Consider the following 17,612-nt stretch of genomic DNA (forward strand, 5'->3'; position numbering starts at 1 on the left):
GGGGCGAGAGGAGGCAACCGACCAGCGCGCGTGTCTCTTCCACTCTTCTCTCCTCCCCCCTTCCCTTCTCCCTAAAAATCAGGGGGAAAATATCCTCTGGTGAGAACTGACAAAAATAAAAGATACAAGTGACCTAGGGTCAGGACCCCTCTGCCCCTGGCCCCCGGCAGGCACGCGGCAGTTTGCAGCAGAAGTGGTGTATTTGGCTTAAGGAAGCTCGTGTTACTGACGTTAACGCAGAAGTCTGGCTCCACTCACGCTCATTAAATAGAAACCTAGGGATCAGTCACGCATCACACACGGAGGGCCTGGCCATCCGCACGCATGTCCCGAGAGCTGGGCATGTTTTCCACGTGCGTCCTCGGAGCGGACAGTCCGTCTGAGGCTCCAGGCGGAGGGCGCCCGGACCGAGGGCGGTGCGAGGCCGGGAGCCGGGGCGCCGGGTTCGGGTGCAGGTCCGAGGCGGCGGGCTCCCAGGCTCACAGGTGCTGCAGGGCCTCCTGTCCTTGCTCCGTGTAGCCGTCGTCCCGCTGGGCGCTGGCCCACTGGCCGAAGGACTCCGGGCTGTGCGGGCTGCGCGGCATGCTGGCCAGGCGCCTCTTGTCCCGGGAGAAAAAGCTAAACCTGCGGGGGGAGGACAGACGTGAGCGCCGCCCTCAGGGGCACGGACGCTGAACGCCACACGGGACTGCGCACACGGCGGGAGCACACCCAGCGAGGGGGGGACACACGGGGTGCGGTCGGAGTCACAGCACCAGGGGGGGACCGTGTGGACGGGGAGCACACACGTGACGCCTCTCCCACCAGCGGAGGGAAAGGGCTGCCAGAAGCCGCCCTCACGGGTGTCCGCAGCCTGTGGGTGCGGGGCAGGCAGGCCCGAGGGCCACGTGTGGGAGGCGGCCCCGGGGTGAGCAGGCGAACGTGTATGTGTGTGTGTGTGTGTGTGTGTGTGTGTGTGTGTGTGTGGTGATGATGCTTATGGAACAGTGAGCGGCACCTCAGAGCCCAGATCGCATGGACGCTGCTGCCCAGGCAAAGCAGGGATGTGAGAAAAATGAGATATGACTGGGACATGTGGTTCTGATGAGAGAAACACCGAGACTCTGGAGAGTAAAAAACTGACTGACGGTGACAGCCTGGCGGAGTGATCACTTCATGAGTAACAGCGAATGCAGCCTGGCCCTGGACAGTGTGGCTCAGTGGTTGAGCGCCAACCTATGAACCAGGAAGTCATGATTCGATTCCCAGTGAGGATACCTTCCCTGGGTTGCAGGCTCCATCCCCAGTAGGGGGCGTGCAGGAGGCAGCCGGTCCATGATTCTCTCTCATCATGGATGTTCTTTCTCCCTCTCCCTACCTCTCTGAAATCAATAAAAATGTTAAAAAAACAAAACAAAACAAAAAACCTGAGTGTAGACCAGAAGGCCTTTTGAAAACAGCCGGCTACTGGTCACTGGCCCATGAGAGTGAGCCATCGATGCCCAGAAGATAAAGGTGGGCCTCACGGGCCATTTCCCACAAGGTCTGCGGCCTCCTCCTCAGCAGACGCGGCTGAGCCGTCCACCTGGCTGGCCCGAGGACCGCCCACCCCCTTCCTGCACTCCCGCCTCCCGCCTCGTGGTCCTGGCCTTGGTAAGTGACCCCACGCTAAGCCATGCTCCCGGCACAGGGGTAGGAGGAGCCATGGAGAAACTCCCGCTGCAGATGCACCGCGCTTAGTTCTGTCTGCTCGCCTGTTTGCTGTGTGTGTGTGCGTGTGTGTGTGCGTGTGTGTGTCTGTGCACTGTGGCCCATGAGGCTCAGTGTGAGCCCATCTGGGTGACTGACTGGCCTCTTCCGTGGCTACTCGACCCTGCAACCACGTCCCAGCAGGAATGCGTGGTCCTTCCTCCCTCCCGGCTAAGACCTCTTCCTGAAACAGGTGCGTGAGGGGCTGAGGAGGCACAGATTCACCCTGGCCACGTGTGAGCTCTTTCCAGAGGGTCATCAGGGCAACAAGCCGGCCACAGCACAGCAGCCACACGGCACTGTCACGTGTCTCCCCCCGCCCCGCCTCCCTCAGGTAAGCAGGCCAGCCACGTGCCACTTCCGGCCAAGGGGACATGGAGGGAATCAACACACAGGTCCCCTCCTTCACTTTTCCTTAAAAAAAAAAAAAAAGGTCAGATCAGCCTGATCTAGGAACCAGGAGGTCAGGGTTCGGTTCCCAGTCTGCAGGAGACAGCCGATTGATGATGTTCCTGTCTCATGGATGTTTCTCTCTCTCCCGCTTCCTTCCTTCCTCTCCCTATAAATCAATTAAAAATAGTTTTTAAAAAGCCAGATCAAATAGCTTCCTGAGGTCAGCTTGGCAAAACAGCGGTTTAGAAAGCTGGCGTGGAGACGGAGAACACCGTTAGTGTCATTGGTGGGGGTGTCAGTAGGCGTGATTACTGACCCGTCACTTAAAGGACCTTCCTTACTGGCACGGACAAGGTGGTTTTAGAGCAGAAACAGAAGAGACAGAGAGAGTCGTCAGTGGCAGAGCCGACGGCCGGGCCTCCGAGGCGGGCCATCGGGCACCTCGGAGGCCGCGCCCGACACCCGCTGCCGGGACACGCAGGCGGCGGCCATGCAGCCCGAGCGGGCAGGGGGACGGCAGCCCAGCGGCAGCCACAGCAGCACACGGCCCCGCGGCCAGCGCACACGTCAGAAACACGCAGTGCCTACAAGGGACACGAGTCCTCGCGCGGGCTGCAGGGTGGGGTCGTCTAGGATCAGTCCGGCCGCTACCATGGGCATTACGGCTGTAAAGAGCCTGCTCGGAGAAGGACAGACAGACAGACAGTGAAAGGGGCGCCGCGGAGGGCCCGGGCGGAGAGGAGGCTGTGCCCTCGTGTGATGGCGTCCTGCCCGGGGCCTCCGAAGGTGCCTTGCAGGGGCAGGGCCTTTGCCGATGTAACTGGTTAGGATGAGGTCACGGTGGAGCAGGTGGAGGCGGACATGCACACAGGGAGGAAGGCCACGTGGGGATGAAGGGGGAGGGCTGGTGAAGGTTCTAGAAGCCAACGAAGGCCAACACCAGAGCCAGGCGAGAACCGGGCAGGTGACAGCCACTGGGGAGGACAGGAGCAGGGAGGCCTGGGGGGTGGCAGCCGACAGGAGGGCGTCGGCTCTTGGCTGGGCTGGGACAGCCAGGGAGTGCCAGACAAACGCCTGCCATGCACCGTGAACGGCTCGGCTTTCTTTTTCCTTTCTTTTCAGTTTTTGGGAGGTTGGTGGGAAAGACAAACTACTGTCTCAGGCGAGGCTGGGATTCAGTGTGTGGTCGCCTCCGACGCGCCCAAGTGGCTGGCATCCGGGCAGGACCAGCTGACGGTGCTCACGTGACGAGAAGGGGATGCTGTCAGCTTTCCAGGGGCTCCAAGCCACAGGGTCCCGCTCCCCCTGCGCCAGGACCCTCTCAATGACTGGGAGCCCCCAAAGACAGTCTGTGGGGGTGGCCCTAGACGTGGCCGGGCCTTGTGCCTGCACACGCACTGGCCAGACGGATGGGCAGGGCCCCGGGACTGGCCTGGGCGGCCCCTGATACACGGCCCTGCCCTCCCGGGAGGCGCCTCCCTGCAGAGGCACCTGCTCTCCCCCAACGCCCCAGAGGCGGCCAGTTAGCTCTGAGGCAGGTCACGTGGCTGGGAGGCTATTTCTAGGCTGGAGCGGGGGGTGGGGGAGGACGGGGACAGCATGCCCGCTGCCCCACCGCTGGACCTGGGTGGCCGCTGTCTGACCGCCGCCTCCGGCCAGCCCCGCCGCCCGCTCCGCGGGAGCAGCTGCTGGGCCCCTGGGCCCCCGAGCGGAGCGGAGGCCACACAAAGGGGCACCGGTGCCTGGCGTCCGCTGGGGACGAGCCGAGTCACTCGCACGCCCGCGTGACCTGCCGGGCAGTGCCAGCGCCTGGGCCAGCAGCTGCGGGTCACAAGCTATTCTTGGGCCGTCTCCTGGGCACATTGTTTTGACTGGCAGCGGGTTTCTGGTTCCCTCGGGCGGTCCAGCCCAGAAACGCAGGCTCCGGTGCCTCCGGCTGTGGGCACGGGAGAGGTAAGGGAACTAGCTGGGCAGCCGCCCGCAGCTGGCGACAAGGAGTGGGGGGAGGAGTAGGGGCGGGAGGAGGCGGGACAGCCCGGTGGCAGACACACAGCCTGGGTTAAGTCCTGGCTCCCAGGAAATGGGGCGGACTGTCCCAGCCCGGAGCCTACCCTGACTCGGTGGGGGGGGGTGAGGGGGGAGAGAGACAACTTTGCTAAGTGCTCCGAGCTGGTTTGTAAACATCATCACATTCTCCAAGGGTCTTTGATGCAAAAAAACACTGAGGTGGGCCTGGCCGGGTGGCTCAGGAGTGAGCACTGACCTGGGAGCCAGGAGGTCCGGGTTCGGTTCCCGGTCAGGGCCCAGGCCCGGGTTGTGGGCTCCATCCCCAGTGGGGGGCGTGCAGGAGGCAGCCGATCCCTGATCCTCTCTCATCACAGATGTTTCTCTCTCTCCCTCTCCCTTTCTCTCTGAAGTCAATAAAAACATTAAAAACAACAGCTCTGCAGGGACAGGCTGCTCTTTCCTGGTGCCCCAACAGCGCCCCTCACTCCGCATTACGTGTCCTTAACTCATCAGTAGGGTATCAAACCAGTAACTGATCAGCGGAAGTATCAAACCAGTAACTGATCAGTAGAGCTATCAAACCAGTAACTGATCAGCGGAGGTATCAGTGGAGGTGTGGAGGGACAGGTGGGGGGTCACCGGAGCATGCAGAGATGAGGGGCGGACCGGGCCCCATTCCTGACCTCGGAGCTGGGGTTCCAAGCCCTTAAGCAGCACAAGATTCCCCCCTCCCGCCCGCCCCAGCCTCAAAGACCCCCCACCAGACCCACTCAAGCAAGCCCTCCCCACACCTCTGCCCGGGGCGCCCGGCCCCACACAGGGGGCCTTGAGCCTAGGGCGGCCCCCGCGCCCGGTTAGGCCTGTCTGCAGGAGCTGTTAGTGACGAGCCGGGCCCGGGCAGGGCCGGGAGGAGGGCCGCCAGCGAGCAGCGTGGCCGGAAGCCGGGCACTTACAGTCGCTTGATGCCGGACTCGGGCTGGGGGGACGTTCGTGGGTGGACGACGGGCGGGGGCTGCAGTATCCGGTTCTCCTCTTCCATCTCTTCACTGGGAGGGTGAGAGGAGGGAAGCAAGAGTCAAAAACCCCAGGAGAGCTGGAATGTTCCAGAAGGGTCCTGTCTGATGGCCTGGTGCCAGTGGCCTCCCCGCCTGGGGGGCTGCCCCTCGGGAGGGGCATGGCAGTGGGCAGGGAGGCCCCACCCTGCAGGCGGCAGGCTCGGAGGCCTGGGACCCTCTGGCTTTGGGACCACGTGTGTTTATTTACAGATTGCACAGAGCAAGAGACACGTTCTGTATATAAGAAAGGTTAAAACGGAGTCACTTGGAGTCTGGAACGAATTAATTTACATGATTTCTAACGGGAAAAAACGAGTCGGTTTTCCACCAGCCCCCGGAACCAATGAAGTTCCAGAAATGAGGTTCCACTGTACTTCCTGTTTCCTGTCCCTGCAAATGCTGGTCTCCACGCCTTTGCGGTTTCTCCCTTCCCCACCCATAGCCTCCCCCATCACCCCCCATCCTGAACGGTACCCTCTCCTTTGGGGCAGCCCCGTCCAATGCCACCTCCTCCGGGAAGCCTTCCGGGAGTGAGACGGGGGCTGGTAAGTGCTTGGGCCAGAGGCCCCAGGACAGACGCAGATGCTGCCCTTGTCCTCCAGGCGCTCCGTCCCCCGGCCCAGCCTGACCCCGGGGCCGCGGGGCTCCGGGCGCTGGCTCTGGGTGCTGGCTCTGGGCACTGGGCTCCGGGCACTGGCTCTGGGCACTGGGCTCCGGGCACTGGCTCTGGGTGCTGGCTCTGGGCACTGGGCTCCGGGCGCGGGCTCCGGGCACTGGGCTCCGGGCGCGGGCTCCGGGCACTGGGCTCCGGGCGCGGGCTCCGGGCACTGGCTCCGGGCGCGGGCTCCGGGCACTGGGCTCCGGGCGCGGGCTCCGGGCACTGGGCTCCGGGCGCGGGCTCCGGGCACTGGCTCCGGGCGCGGGCTCCGGCGCTCACCTCTTGTAGTACGCCAGCTCCTCCTGCAGCAGGAACACCTTGGACTTGAGCTCGTTCCTCTCGTGCAGCACGTCCCGCAGCTCCTGCAGCGTGAAGCGCGGGCGGTTGGGGTCCTGGGGGTCCATGGCCGCCTGCTCGGCCTCGGAGACGCTCTCCTCCGCGGGCTCCGCCTGGAGGCACAGAGGCTGCTGGTGAGCCCGGGCGGCACCTGTCCCGCCGCACGGCCCCCTCCGGCCCCGCAGCCGCCCGGGCGCTATTTCAGGAACCGTGGCCTCCGCTCCCGTCGCGTGACGTCCTCTGGGGACGAGAGCCGGCGGCCACCTGTCCATTGTCTGCCGTCCCCGCCGCCCCACCTGAGCGGGGATTCGTTACCAGGTGCATTCAGAGGCGGCCAAGAGCAGAACCCCACACCCACGCCGCCACCCTCCACCCCGCCTGTCCCCTCTCCCGGGTCTCACTAGGCCCTGCGATGGCCAGCTGCGGGGGCAGCGCCCGTGCCTAATCCCTCCGCCTCCCCCCTCTGTGACCGGCCTTCCGGTCCAGCCCTTTCTCCCGTGGCCGTGGGCAGTTCCCGGGGTTCAGTGGAAGCCCAGCTCAGAGGAATGGGGGGAGGCGGGTGTCACACAGACGGATCCTAGCATGCTAAGTCCCAGGCCACATCCAAGCCTGGTCCGTCCACCCTCTGCCAGAAAAGGAGCTTTAAACAAGTGATGGGAAGCCCGCTGACATGGCTCAGGGGTTGCATTCCTGGTCTGGGCACAGGCCCGGATTCGGCTCCATCCCTAGGGGGGGCAGGTGGTGACGGAGGCAGCCGATCCATGATTCTCATCATTGATGTTTCTCTCTCTCTCATTTCCTCTCTGAAATCATTAAAGTAATTTAAAAAAAGAAAGAGGAGGAAAAGCTCAGGACGAGAGGGAAGGTTCCAGAACAGGAGAATGAGATTGAAATAAAGGCCCTCCCCACCCCCAAACCACCCGGCAGCACCGGCCACGGGGACGCCGGCCTGGCGGGGGACTCGGGGGGGATGCTGGGCCCAGAGCCCTCCCGGGAGCCGGCCAGGCTGTCCCGGGAAAGGACACCGGAGAGGAGACGCCCCCTCGGGCAGGGCAGGTGACACAGGCCACTGGGCGGGCGGGGGAGGGGTGTGACCCGGAGTCAGCAAGCAGCACGGAGGCAGGGGCAGCAGGAAGCCAAACCTGACCCCCCCACCAGCGGGGATCGCAGTTGGCCCTGGGACCGTGGAGGAGGCTCGGTTATCTCGGCTTGTCCACTGGTCCCCCGAGGCCTCTGGGCACGGCCCGAGGGAGACGCCCAGGCCCAGCTGCTCCCCGGGGAGGCCGGGAGCCCGGCAGACAAGCACGGGGCTGTCCGAGAGGCGTCAGGGAGGTCCCGTCTCCCTCCGGGCCCCCACCCCCAGGCCTGGCCCCCTCGCACGCTCCCTGCTGCCCGCACGTCACGGCCACTTCCCGTGCCCCCGGCCTCACCTCGGGCTCCTCCTCGCCGTTCTGGCTGGGGCCGCCCCGCAGCCGCTCCCGCAGCCGCCCCAGCTCGGCCCGCAGGCTGCCCAGCTCCTGCTCCCTGGTCTGCAGGTCGGCCTCCAGCTCCACCTTCTGCTCGATGAGCGCCTTGCCCTGCGCCTCCACCACCGTCACACGGTGCCGCAGGTCGTGGTTGATCTTCATCAGCCGCGTCTGCTGCTGCTGCAGCTGCGGGCGGAGAGGCCGCTGACGGCGCCCGCACGGCAAACCGCCCACGTCCTCCTGGTCTGACCGTGTCCGCACAGCCGATGCCGGGGATGGCGGCGTGTGCATGTAGTCACGCGGTGACTCATGGCAGACGGTGTGGGAGGCAGCAGGCAGGCCCCCGGTGGGGCAGGGTCCCTCCCGCTGTTCCAGAGCTGGGCAGCCAGGCCTCAGGCAGGACCGGCACCCCGGAGCCCCCGGGATGAGACCGGGGAGACGGGGACTGCTGGCCGGGAGGAGGGATGCAGGGGGCGGGTAAGGGCGGACCGGGTCACTCACGGCCTCCACGTCCTCGCTCTTCAGGCCCAGCTCCCGGTCCTTGGCGCGGATCTCGTCCCGCTGCTTGTCCACCACCTCCTTCAGCTTCTTCATCACCTGCCGCTCCCGCTCCGACATGCCTGGGGGGAGACGGCCGGTGAGCCCTGCCCTGCCCGCTCGCCCCCCCCCCCCCCCCCGGCCACGTCCCCCCCACCTTCCTGCTTCTGGAACTCCTCCTCGGAGAAGCCGGCGTCCTTGTGGGAGAGGTTGGTGAGCAGCTGCTTGTTCTCCTGCTGCAGCTGCGCGATCTGGGACAGCAGGTCCTGCGCCTCCCCTCGCCACACGTCCTCCGCCAGCTCCAGCTCCTGCGGGGCGGGGGCGTCACGGCCTGCGGGGCTGGGGCTCCGCGTCCCCACAGCCGCGGGGCCCGTGTGGACGTGCCCGGGTGAGACCAGCCGCGGTCAGCCACGGAGCCCGCACCCCTGACCTCTGGACAGACCCTCCGTCAGGACAGACTCCTCTCCAGGGCGGGGCTGTGAAGACCCGGGGCTGCCCCTGGCCCCAGGGGTCCCCGTACGTCCCACACGCCATCTCCCCGAACGCCCTGGCCGGGTTCCTTACTGTCCGGGCCTCCCGTTCCCTCAGCTGAGGAGCCCTGACTCTCTTCGCTGTGAGAAAGAACGGAGCACCCACACCTGCCACAGCGAGGATGAGCCTGGCCGGTGCGGCTCAGTGGGCAGAGCGTCGCCTTCGCACTGAAGGGCACGTGCCCGGGTTTCGAGCTGGGTCCTCAGTGGGGGGCATGCAGGAGGCAGCCGATCCCTGACGCTCTCTCATCGTGGATGTGTCTCTCTCTCTCTCTCTCCCTTGCTCTCTGAAATCAGTAAAAATATATTTGAAAGATAAACATCACACTAACACAAAAACCACACTCAGTAAGAGCAGCCAGCAAGCACCAAGACCCACATATCGAGGGCCCGCTCGTGGGAATGTGCTAAACCCACAGGCAGAGCCTGGCTGCTGTCCAGGGCGGAGGGCGGGCGGGGAGTGGGGGGGCAGTGACTATTAAGGAACACGGGTGTGTTTTTAGAGAGCGAGGGAGGGAGAGAGAGGAGAGTCCCTTCTACAGCCCCCGCCTCAGGGATGCAGCCCACCACTGGGGCACGTGCCCGGACTGGGACTCGAACCAGCAACCGTTCGGTGCAGGGATGACGCCCACCCACCGTGCCCCCGGCCAGGGCACGCGGGCTTTCTTTTCTGAGCGAAGAAAACGTTCTAAAACGGACCGCAGTGACGGCTGCCCAGCTCTGCGGAGTGACTGAAAACATGGGACTGAAGCTTTAAGGGGTACGTTGCATAATATGCAAATTATATTCAATAAAGCTGTTACCCAAAACCTGGCCTTCTGCATTTTGTAAAACTACGAACTAAGCCGATGCCCGCACAGATGGCTGGGTTAAAGCGGACACCCGGGCCTGGACCCGAATTGTTCCCGCCGGGTCCCAGCTGGTCCGGGACAAGGTACTTGACCTCTGGGAGCCGGGCCCGGGGCAATAGTGTAATCTGTCCCCCAGAGCCCCCGGGGGTGCCAGCCGCGGCCAGCTGGCCCAGGGCCGGATGGCAGTCCGCCCCCGCTCCTCTCCGGAAGAAGCCCCTGAACCCGCTCCCTTCCTGTAGGAATCGGGGGGCGGTAACTAAGAGCTTGCACAGCTGGCTCACGGTCACCAGAGCGGTGAAGGGCAGGGCCCAGGCCCTGGTTGCGGACTCGATCCCCCGTCGGGACCGTGCAGGAGGCAGCCAGTCCATGATTCTCTCTCATCATGGATGTTTCTCTCTCTCTCCCTCTCCCTCTCTGAAATAAAAACATTTTTGTAAAAAGGTATGTTGTTAAAATTAGCCACATCTGTGTCTCCTCATTAACGTTAGGGACTGCGCAGGGCGTACGGACACGGGTGCTAGGACCCTGGGTGACCTTGCTCCCTGTTAAGAGGCATGAGGGGTCGGGCCAGTGTGGCTCAATGGTTGAGGAACCAGGAGGTCAGAGTTCAATTCCCGGTGAGGGCACGTGTCTGGGTTGCAGGCTCCAATTCCAGTAGAGGGTGTGCAGGAGGCAGCTGGTCCGTGATTCATTCTCATCATTGATATTTCTCTCTTTCTCCCTCTCCCTTCCTCTCTGAAGTCAATACATTAAAAAAAAAAAGAGCCATGACAGGATGTCAAAGACCCTTCCCTCACAGAGATGGAGCCCTCTGGGGCAGGAGTAGGGGTGCCTGGGATGGAGGTGGGGTCCCCGATGCCAGGGAAAACCTCTCCGGCCCAAAGACAAGGTAACAGACCAGGCCCTCGCGATGAGCTGGGTTCTGTTTCATACACGTGAACTCCCGCAGTCCTCACCACAACCCTACCGGCCGGGGGCAGCTGTCCCATTTCACAGCTGCGAACACTGAGGCCCAGAGGCGAGGTGACCTGCCCAAGGTCACACAGCCCGGGAGGGGGAGGGCTGGAAGCCAGGCTGCTGGCTCCAACATGCCTGCCCGGGGAACCGCGACGTGAGTGCAGCCTGGGTGCTGTGGGGCTGGCAGGGTGACCCGGGAGGTGTTGCCTGACTCCTGGGAGCTTGGGTTTCCTGCCTCACCCCAGGGCACCGGGACCTTTGAGGACAGGCCCAGCCCCACCTCCCACACAGGTGCTCTCCGCCATCTGCCCTCAGGTGAAGACTGCAGACTCCGTGGGGCTATTTTCTCAGACTTCAAAGTACCTACTAGGCCAGCGGTTGGCAAACCGAGGCTCAAGAGCCACATGCGGCTCTTTGGCCCCTTGAGTGTGGCTCTTCCACAGAATACCACGGCCTGGGCGAGTTTCTATGTTGAAGAAGTGGTGTTAGAAGAAGTTTAAGCTTAAAAAATGTGGCTCTCTAAAGGAATTAAAAAATTTTTTAAAAATATATTTTATTGAGTTTTTACAGAGAGGAAGAGAGAGGGATAGAAAGCTAGAAACATCTATCAGCTGCCTCCTGCACACCTCCCCAATAGGAATGTGCCTGCAACCAAGGTAAAGTACATGCCCTTGACCGGAATCGAACCTGGGACCTTTCAGTCCGCAGGCCGACACTCTATCCACTGAGCCACACCGGCTTCGGCAGGAATCTAAATTGTCGTCCTGTGGATATTTGGCTCTGTGGACTAACGAGGAGTTTGCGGACCACGGGCCCTGGCCAGGGGGAGGCCTGCGGGAGGCTCAGAGAGGCGCAGTGCATTTCCTGAGGCCACACAGCACACAGAGCGGTCAGACACCGGGGCCCAGGAAAGGCAGTTCCTCCATTCCCAGCCGGAAGGAAGGTGTCTGGCAGGAGCTTCCGGGAGCCGAGGTCCGGACAGGAAACCGGCTCCCCCTTCCTCTCCTCCAGGCACCTGGGCTGGGCCCCTGAGCCCGTGGGAATCCCTGTTCACCGGGCGGCGGCTCAGCTTTACATCCGCCCCAAATCACTGCCTCCCCCATAATGTACTTTTAAAAACACATTTCTATGGATGTCAGAGAGGAAGAGAGAGGGAGAGGGAGAGAAACATCCATGATGGGAGGGAATCACGGACCGGCTGCCTCCTGCACGCCCCCCACTGGGGATGGAGCCCGCCACCCGGGCCTGTGCCCTGACCGGGAATCGAACCCTGACCTCCTGGTTCCTAGGTCGACACTCAATCCCTGAGCCACGCCAGTGGGCATCCTCCCCCTCCAATTTAAACAACGAGAGAGCCACTAGCATTCTCCTTCCGGGACCGGGCTCTCTGAGCACCAGCGTGGGCCAAGTCCTCTCCCCCCACCCCCTCCACCCCTTCAGTTTTTCCATCTGTGAAATGGAGATCGTTCCTGCCTCACAGGGTCCTGTGAGAACGGAAGATAAAACCAAGGAGGAGAAAGCACGGCAGAGCACAGGTTAATCACCAGGAGGAAGCCTGGGGAGCAATTTGCAAATAGGAGGGGGTTTTAGGGGGACAGGGGCTGGAAGTCACCCCCTGTGCTCCCTGGGGGCCCTGAGGCAGGAGGAATTAAAGGGGCCTGTGTCTCCCCCTCCTGGGTGGCAGGAAGCGGGTTCCCCTTGTGAAAAGACGAATGTTATCTGAGCAGCTGAGATGTATCCGCTGTGAGTCTCCTTATAAGTCGGGTCCTGTTACTGTCACCGTTTGACATGCGAGATGCGAGGAAAGAAAGCCCAGAGAGAGAGAGAGATTGGGCACCTCACCTGAGGTCACCAACCTGGCACCCGGGGAAGGCGGGATCGGAACTCAGGTCCGAATCAAAGCGCTGCCCTGAGTCCGGGGTAGCGCCGGATAGGGGGCCTCCCTCCCTCCGCCGGCCACCCAGGGGCTCTGCTCCCCTCGGTCCCCGCACCCGGGCACCCACGTGCGCGCCCCGCGCCCGCCCGGAGGGGCGCCCGGGCCGAGCCCACCTTCCGGTGCTCGCGCTCCTTCTCGATGCGGTCCATCCGCTCCAGGCGCAGGCGGTCCAGCTCCAGGCGCAGCTCGTCCAGCTCGGGCGCGACGTGGTGGCGGCTGACCAGCACCTCCAGGATCTCCAGGACGCGCACGACCTTGGGCATGAGGCGCGCGATGGCCTCGCAGCCGTGCTGGTCGATGACCCGCTCGAACTCGTGGCCCACCAGCGCCGCGATGTCGTACACGTCCATGGCGGTCAGCTCGGCCACGTTCTTGTCCAGCGCCGAGGGGGCCGCGCCCGGGCCGCCGTCCTCCTCCATGGCCCGCGGCGCCCCAACTCCCGCAACTGCCCGCGAACTCGCGGCGGCGCGGGCGGCGCCCGGGGACCCCCGGCCCCGGCCCCCGCGCTCAGCGGCACCGGCGGGGCGCGCGGCGGCCGCGGGCCCGGGCGTGGCGGGTCCGGGTCCGGGCCCGGGTCCGGGTCGGTGCTCGGTGCCGGTGCTCGGTCGGTGCCGGTCCGGCGGCCGGATCCGCTCGGCGCGGGGGAGGCGGCGGAGGGCGGGGAGGGCGCGTGCGCAGCCGGCGGCGGCGCCTCCCGAGTTGGGGCCCGAGTTGCGCCGATGGAGGCCGGGGTCCGGCCGGAGGCCCCGCCGCCCTCGGACCGGCTCCCCCGCGCCCGGGCCCGGGAGGAAGGCGGCGCCGCGGCTCCGGGAAACTTTGGCGGCGGCGGCGGGACCCGGGCACCCGCTCCCTCCCTCCCCCGCGGGGATGCCGCGCGCCCCGCCCCGATCCCGCCCGGCGAGGGGCGCGGCCGGCTCCCGCCGCCGGGGGGCGCCCCGGGGCCCCGCGGGCACCGGCCCCGCCTATCCGCCCGCTCGGCGGGCACCCCATCTCCCCCCCCCATCCCCACCCCCGATCCCCGGATCCCCCCGCCGCGCCCCCGCGCACCGCCCCCTCCCGGTCCTGGCCGGTCCTGGCTCCTCCCCGCCCTGTTCCCGGGAAAGGACGGGTCCGAGGCCGGCCGGAGGAGGGGGCGGCGGCGGCAGGGAGGGGGTCGCTGGCCCTGGACGGTGGTCGGGGTTTGGGGGCCCCCCTTTGGGGAGAGATGAGGGGGGTGGACCCATCCTGGGAGGGAGCGAGGCGGACCCGTCTCCCGCCCCCCAGAGCGGGGCGCACGGGCGAGGGTTCCTCTGCCCCCCAAGCTGCCGCACCCGCCGAGCCACGTCCTTGGGCGGCCCGGCTCCCTGGGACTTAGACCCCCCCTTATGGAGGAGTCTCTGGTCCCCGGCCCCTGCCCTTTAGACTCGGCTAAACCCCCTGTCCCTTCCATCAGACATTCCTCCCCTAGATCCCCCCACCAGGAGGGCCCTTCCTGGACCCACATCCCCCCCTCCTTCCCCAGCCCCTGCCTTCTCCCTCAAACTGCCCTTAACCGCCTTGGAGCCAAAAAGCCCACCAACCTGGCTCCATGTGGATTAAACATTTATTTATTTATTTTAATATATTTTATTGTTTTTTGTTTTGTTTCATTTTTTACAGAGAGGAAGGGAGAGGGATAGAGAGTCAGAAACATGGATCAGCTGCTTCCTGCACACCCCCTACTGGGGATGTGCCCACAACCAAGGTACATGCCCCTGACCGGAATCGAACCCGGGACCCTTTAGTACGCAAGCCGACGCTCTATCCACTGGGCCACACCGGTTGGGACTTGATTAAAAATGTAAAAGGCATTTGCTTTTTGAAGGTACCTAAAGCTTATCCTTCCCACGGGCCAGGCCTTACTCTCAGTGCCTGGAAACGTTTCCTCATGTCATCCTTCTCCCGCTGGCTCGGTTCCCCGGTGGCTCTTGGGTTTCCCCAGCGCCCAGAGGGCCTGCCATGGTCCCTCTGCCAGCTCTGGAGGAGGCAGAGGCTGGCTGTGCCTCGTGTGTTTGACACGGAGCTGCACACACGGAAAAAAAAAAAAAGATTGCAAGCCTATTAACCAATGTCATCCCAATAAAAATGAAAACAAAAACAACAACAACAACAAACTCCAGCCTTGACGAAGTGCCTGGGATGAGCACAAGCCTTGCTCCAGCCGTGGGCCGGAGAGGAGAGATGGAAGATGCGGAGCAGGCGGAAGGTGAGTGGGGGCTGGGAACACCCCGCCAGGGGCAGGTCGGAAGAGCTGCCTGCGGGCAGAGGGGGGCCAGTGGGGCTGGCACCGGGCAGAGGGAAGCCGTGATTGTGTGGAAGGAGAAGTGCCCACTTCCTGGAACATCTGGCCGCAGGGCCTGGAGACCGCACTGCGCTCGGGGAGGCCACTTGGGGCCACTTGAGTGTCGCTCTCCTATGCTGCTGCCGTAGACCATGCACGGGCTGAATGTCCGAGTTTCCCCAAACACATAGGCCCCCAATGTAGTGGTATTAAGAGATAGGCCCTCTGCCTGGCCACCTTGGCTCACTGGTTGAACGTCGACCTACCAACCAGGAGGTCCTGGGTTCGATTCCCGGTCAGTGCACAGGCCTGGGTTGCGGGCTCCCTCCCCAGTGAGGGGGCGTGCAGAAGGCAGCCGATCCATGATTCTCTCTCATCCCTGATGTTTCTAGTTTTCCCTCTCTGAAATCAATACAAATATATATATATAATTTTTTTTAAAATCACCCATTGCTTTTGTCTGGGTTCCTTTAAAAAAAAAAATGAGCTAATGCCTTAAAAGAGAGGGTAGTGCCAGGGAGACCAGAGCGAGGGAGAGGGAAGTGAGGCAGAAAAGGAGGAAGAGGGGTATGGCTCAGTCTGGCCGGCTTCGCAAGGACTCCACGCTGGTGGCAGGGTCTGTGGGGCAGGTCTGGGCGGATGTGTGCAGCCAGAGTCTCAGAACTGTCCTGAGCATGGAGGGTGGACGGGACGGAGGGACATGTGGGAGCAGGCGAGCAATTTCTGTCCGCTCCTCTCCTCTCTTTTTTCTTTTTCTTTTCTAAATATGTTTTATTTCAAGAGGAAGGGAGGGGGAGAGAGATAGAAACATCAATGATGAGAATCATTGACTGGCTGCCCCCTGCACTCCCCCCATTGGGAATCGAGCCAGCAACCCGGGCATGTGCCCCCCACCGGAACCAAACCCAGGATCTCTCTCTCTCTCTCTCTCTCTCTCTCTCTCTCTCTCTCTGTTTAATAAGTTTTTATTGCCGGCTGGTGTGATTCAATGATTGAGCTTCGACCTGTGAAGCAGGAGGTCACAGTTAGATTCCCGGTCAGGGCACAGGCCCGGCTGTGAACTCCATCCCCAGTGGGAGGTGTGCAGGTGGCAGCTGGCCCATGATTCTCTCTCATCATTGATGTTTCTCTCTCTCTTCTTCTCCCTTCTTCTCTGGAATCAATAAAAATAAAAAATGAAAGCGTCTAAACCACAAAGGGACCTAAATGATTTTAAAGCACACGTCTGTCTCCCTCTGCCTTCCTCCTGAGACAGTGCGGGGAGACCCCGGGCGCCCAGTCATGACAGTGATGCCGGAAGGAAGACCCAGCGGGAGGCAGGAACGGGCGGAAGAGAGCCCGTGCTCGGTGAGGGTGCTGTGGTCAGCACCGGCTCCTTTCTCACCATTTGACAGAGCAACTACTTTTGTAAGATACACGCTCACAGACGGCTTCTGGCTGTGTCTCTGGCGTGGCCACCCCTGTGCTTTTCAAAAGTTGGAGCTGAGCACTAACCGGTTTGTCTCAGTGGATAGAGCGTTGGTCTGCGGACTGAAAGGTCCCAGGTTCGATTCTGGTCAAGGGCATGTATTATACCTTAGTTGTGGGCACATCCCCAGTGGGGAGTATGTAGGAGGCAGCTGATCTGTTTCTCTCTCATCGATGTTTCTAACTCTCTATCCCTCTCCCTTCCTCTCTGTAAAAAAAATAAAATAAATAAAATACATTTTTTTAAAAATTGGAGCTGAATGTACTTGGGTCCAGCATCGAGGGTCCAGTTTGACTCCGCCCTACCCCTCCCTCTTGCCTTAAGCTAGTGCCATCTGTCATGCATACAAACCGGCTGATCCCTGAAGGCATTTGAATTTTCGTCCCCTGACGTAGAAAATAAAACCCCGCAACAGACAACTCTTTGTCCACCTTCTAAACCCCTGACAGGTGGAGTTTGAATGTTATTTAATTCATTCAGAGATGAAAATGAACATATCTAATTTCTAGATAAAAAGTGTTCTGGGCACTTTTCAATTTATTTTTTATTGATGTCAGGGAGGAAGGGAGAGGGAGAGAGAGAGAAACACCGATGATGAGAGAGACTCAGGGGTGGGCTGCCTCCTGCACGCCCCACTCTGGGGATGGAGCCCGCACCTGTGGGAACCAATCTGTGAGCCGCTGCTTCGTAGGTCGATGCTCAGGCCCCGAGCAAAGCTGGCCGGCTGTTCTGGGCGCTTTTCTGCAGAGTTGGCTCTCTCGGGAAGCAAAAGGCTCATCCATCAGCTTAATTCAATGCAATAGGAAACCTCTTCAGGTATTTGAGGCGGAAAGAGAGTTAATAAGAAACAGCGGCGTGGAGGTGGGTCGGTGAGGCTGGAAGAGCAGGCTCCCGGGTCAGCGAAGCTCCTGCAATGACAGCTCCCCGAGGACCACCACCAAACCGGCCTGCCTGCCGGGGGAAGCCACTGCCGCAGCCCGGACGGTGGGGGATGGGGGGCGGGGCTGGGGGGACACTGCTGGAACTCTTGGCTCCCCTCACACAAGATCATCGCCAGGACAGGCTCATCACTGCTCCCCTGCTCCACACCGGAAGTGGGAAACTGGCCATTGCTGCCCCCTGTTGCCTGATGTCTTTAAGAAACAGTCTCTCAGCCTAAGGGGTGTGGCTCAGTGGATACAGCATCCGCCTGCGGACTGAAGGGGCCCAGGTCAAGGGCATGTACTTTGGTTGCGGGCACATCCCCAGTGGGGGGTGTGCAAGAGGCAGCTGATCGATGTTTTTCTCTCATCGATGTTTCTAACTCTATCCCTCTCACTTCCTCTCTGTAAAAAAAGAAATAAATAAAAAAGGAAACAGCCCCTCAAACAGCTCATGCACACATATGGTGC

General features: G+C 62.3%; 1 protein-coding gene across 4 annotated transcripts; it reads right to left on the reverse strand.

The window, feature by feature from the left end:
• Window positions 1-167: 167 nt before the first annotated feature.
• On the reverse strand, window positions 168-12,978 carry RILPL1 (Rab interacting lysosomal protein like 1). 4 transcript variants are annotated; one of them, XM_045576111.1, is made up of 9 exons: window positions 12,568-12,978; window positions 8,338-8,488; window positions 8,145-8,263; window positions 7,608-7,829; window positions 6,121-6,290; window positions 5,082-5,174; window positions 2,710-2,797; window positions 2,438-2,461; window positions 558-624 (listed from the first exon to the last, which is right to left on the reverse strand). In XM_045576111.1, exons 1-8 carry the CDS (start codon window positions 12,871-12,873, stop codon window positions 2,459-2,461), a joined length of 1,152 nt encoding a protein of 383 aa, XP_045432067.1. In that variant the 5' UTR covers window positions 12,874-12,978; the 3' UTR covers window positions 558-624; window positions 2,438-2,458. The 4 variants fall into 4 exon arrangements, with proteins under 4 accessions (XP_036278861.1, XP_036278862.1, XP_045432067.1 ...); XM_036422968.2 differs by lacking the exon at window positions 2,710-2,797 and having other exon boundaries at window positions 168-624; XM_036422971.2 differs by lacking the exon at window positions 2,438-2,461.
• Window positions 12,979-17,612: the final 4,634 nt, after the last annotated feature.

Source organism: Pipistrellus kuhlii, unplaced genomic scaffold, assembly GCF_014108245.1.
Source record: "Pipistrellus kuhlii isolate mPipKuh1 unplaced genomic scaffold, mPipKuh1.p scaffold_m20_p_74, whole genome shotgun sequence".
Taxonomy (NCBI): domain Eukaryota; kingdom Metazoa; phylum Chordata; class Mammalia; order Chiroptera; family Vespertilionidae; genus Pipistrellus; species Pipistrellus kuhlii.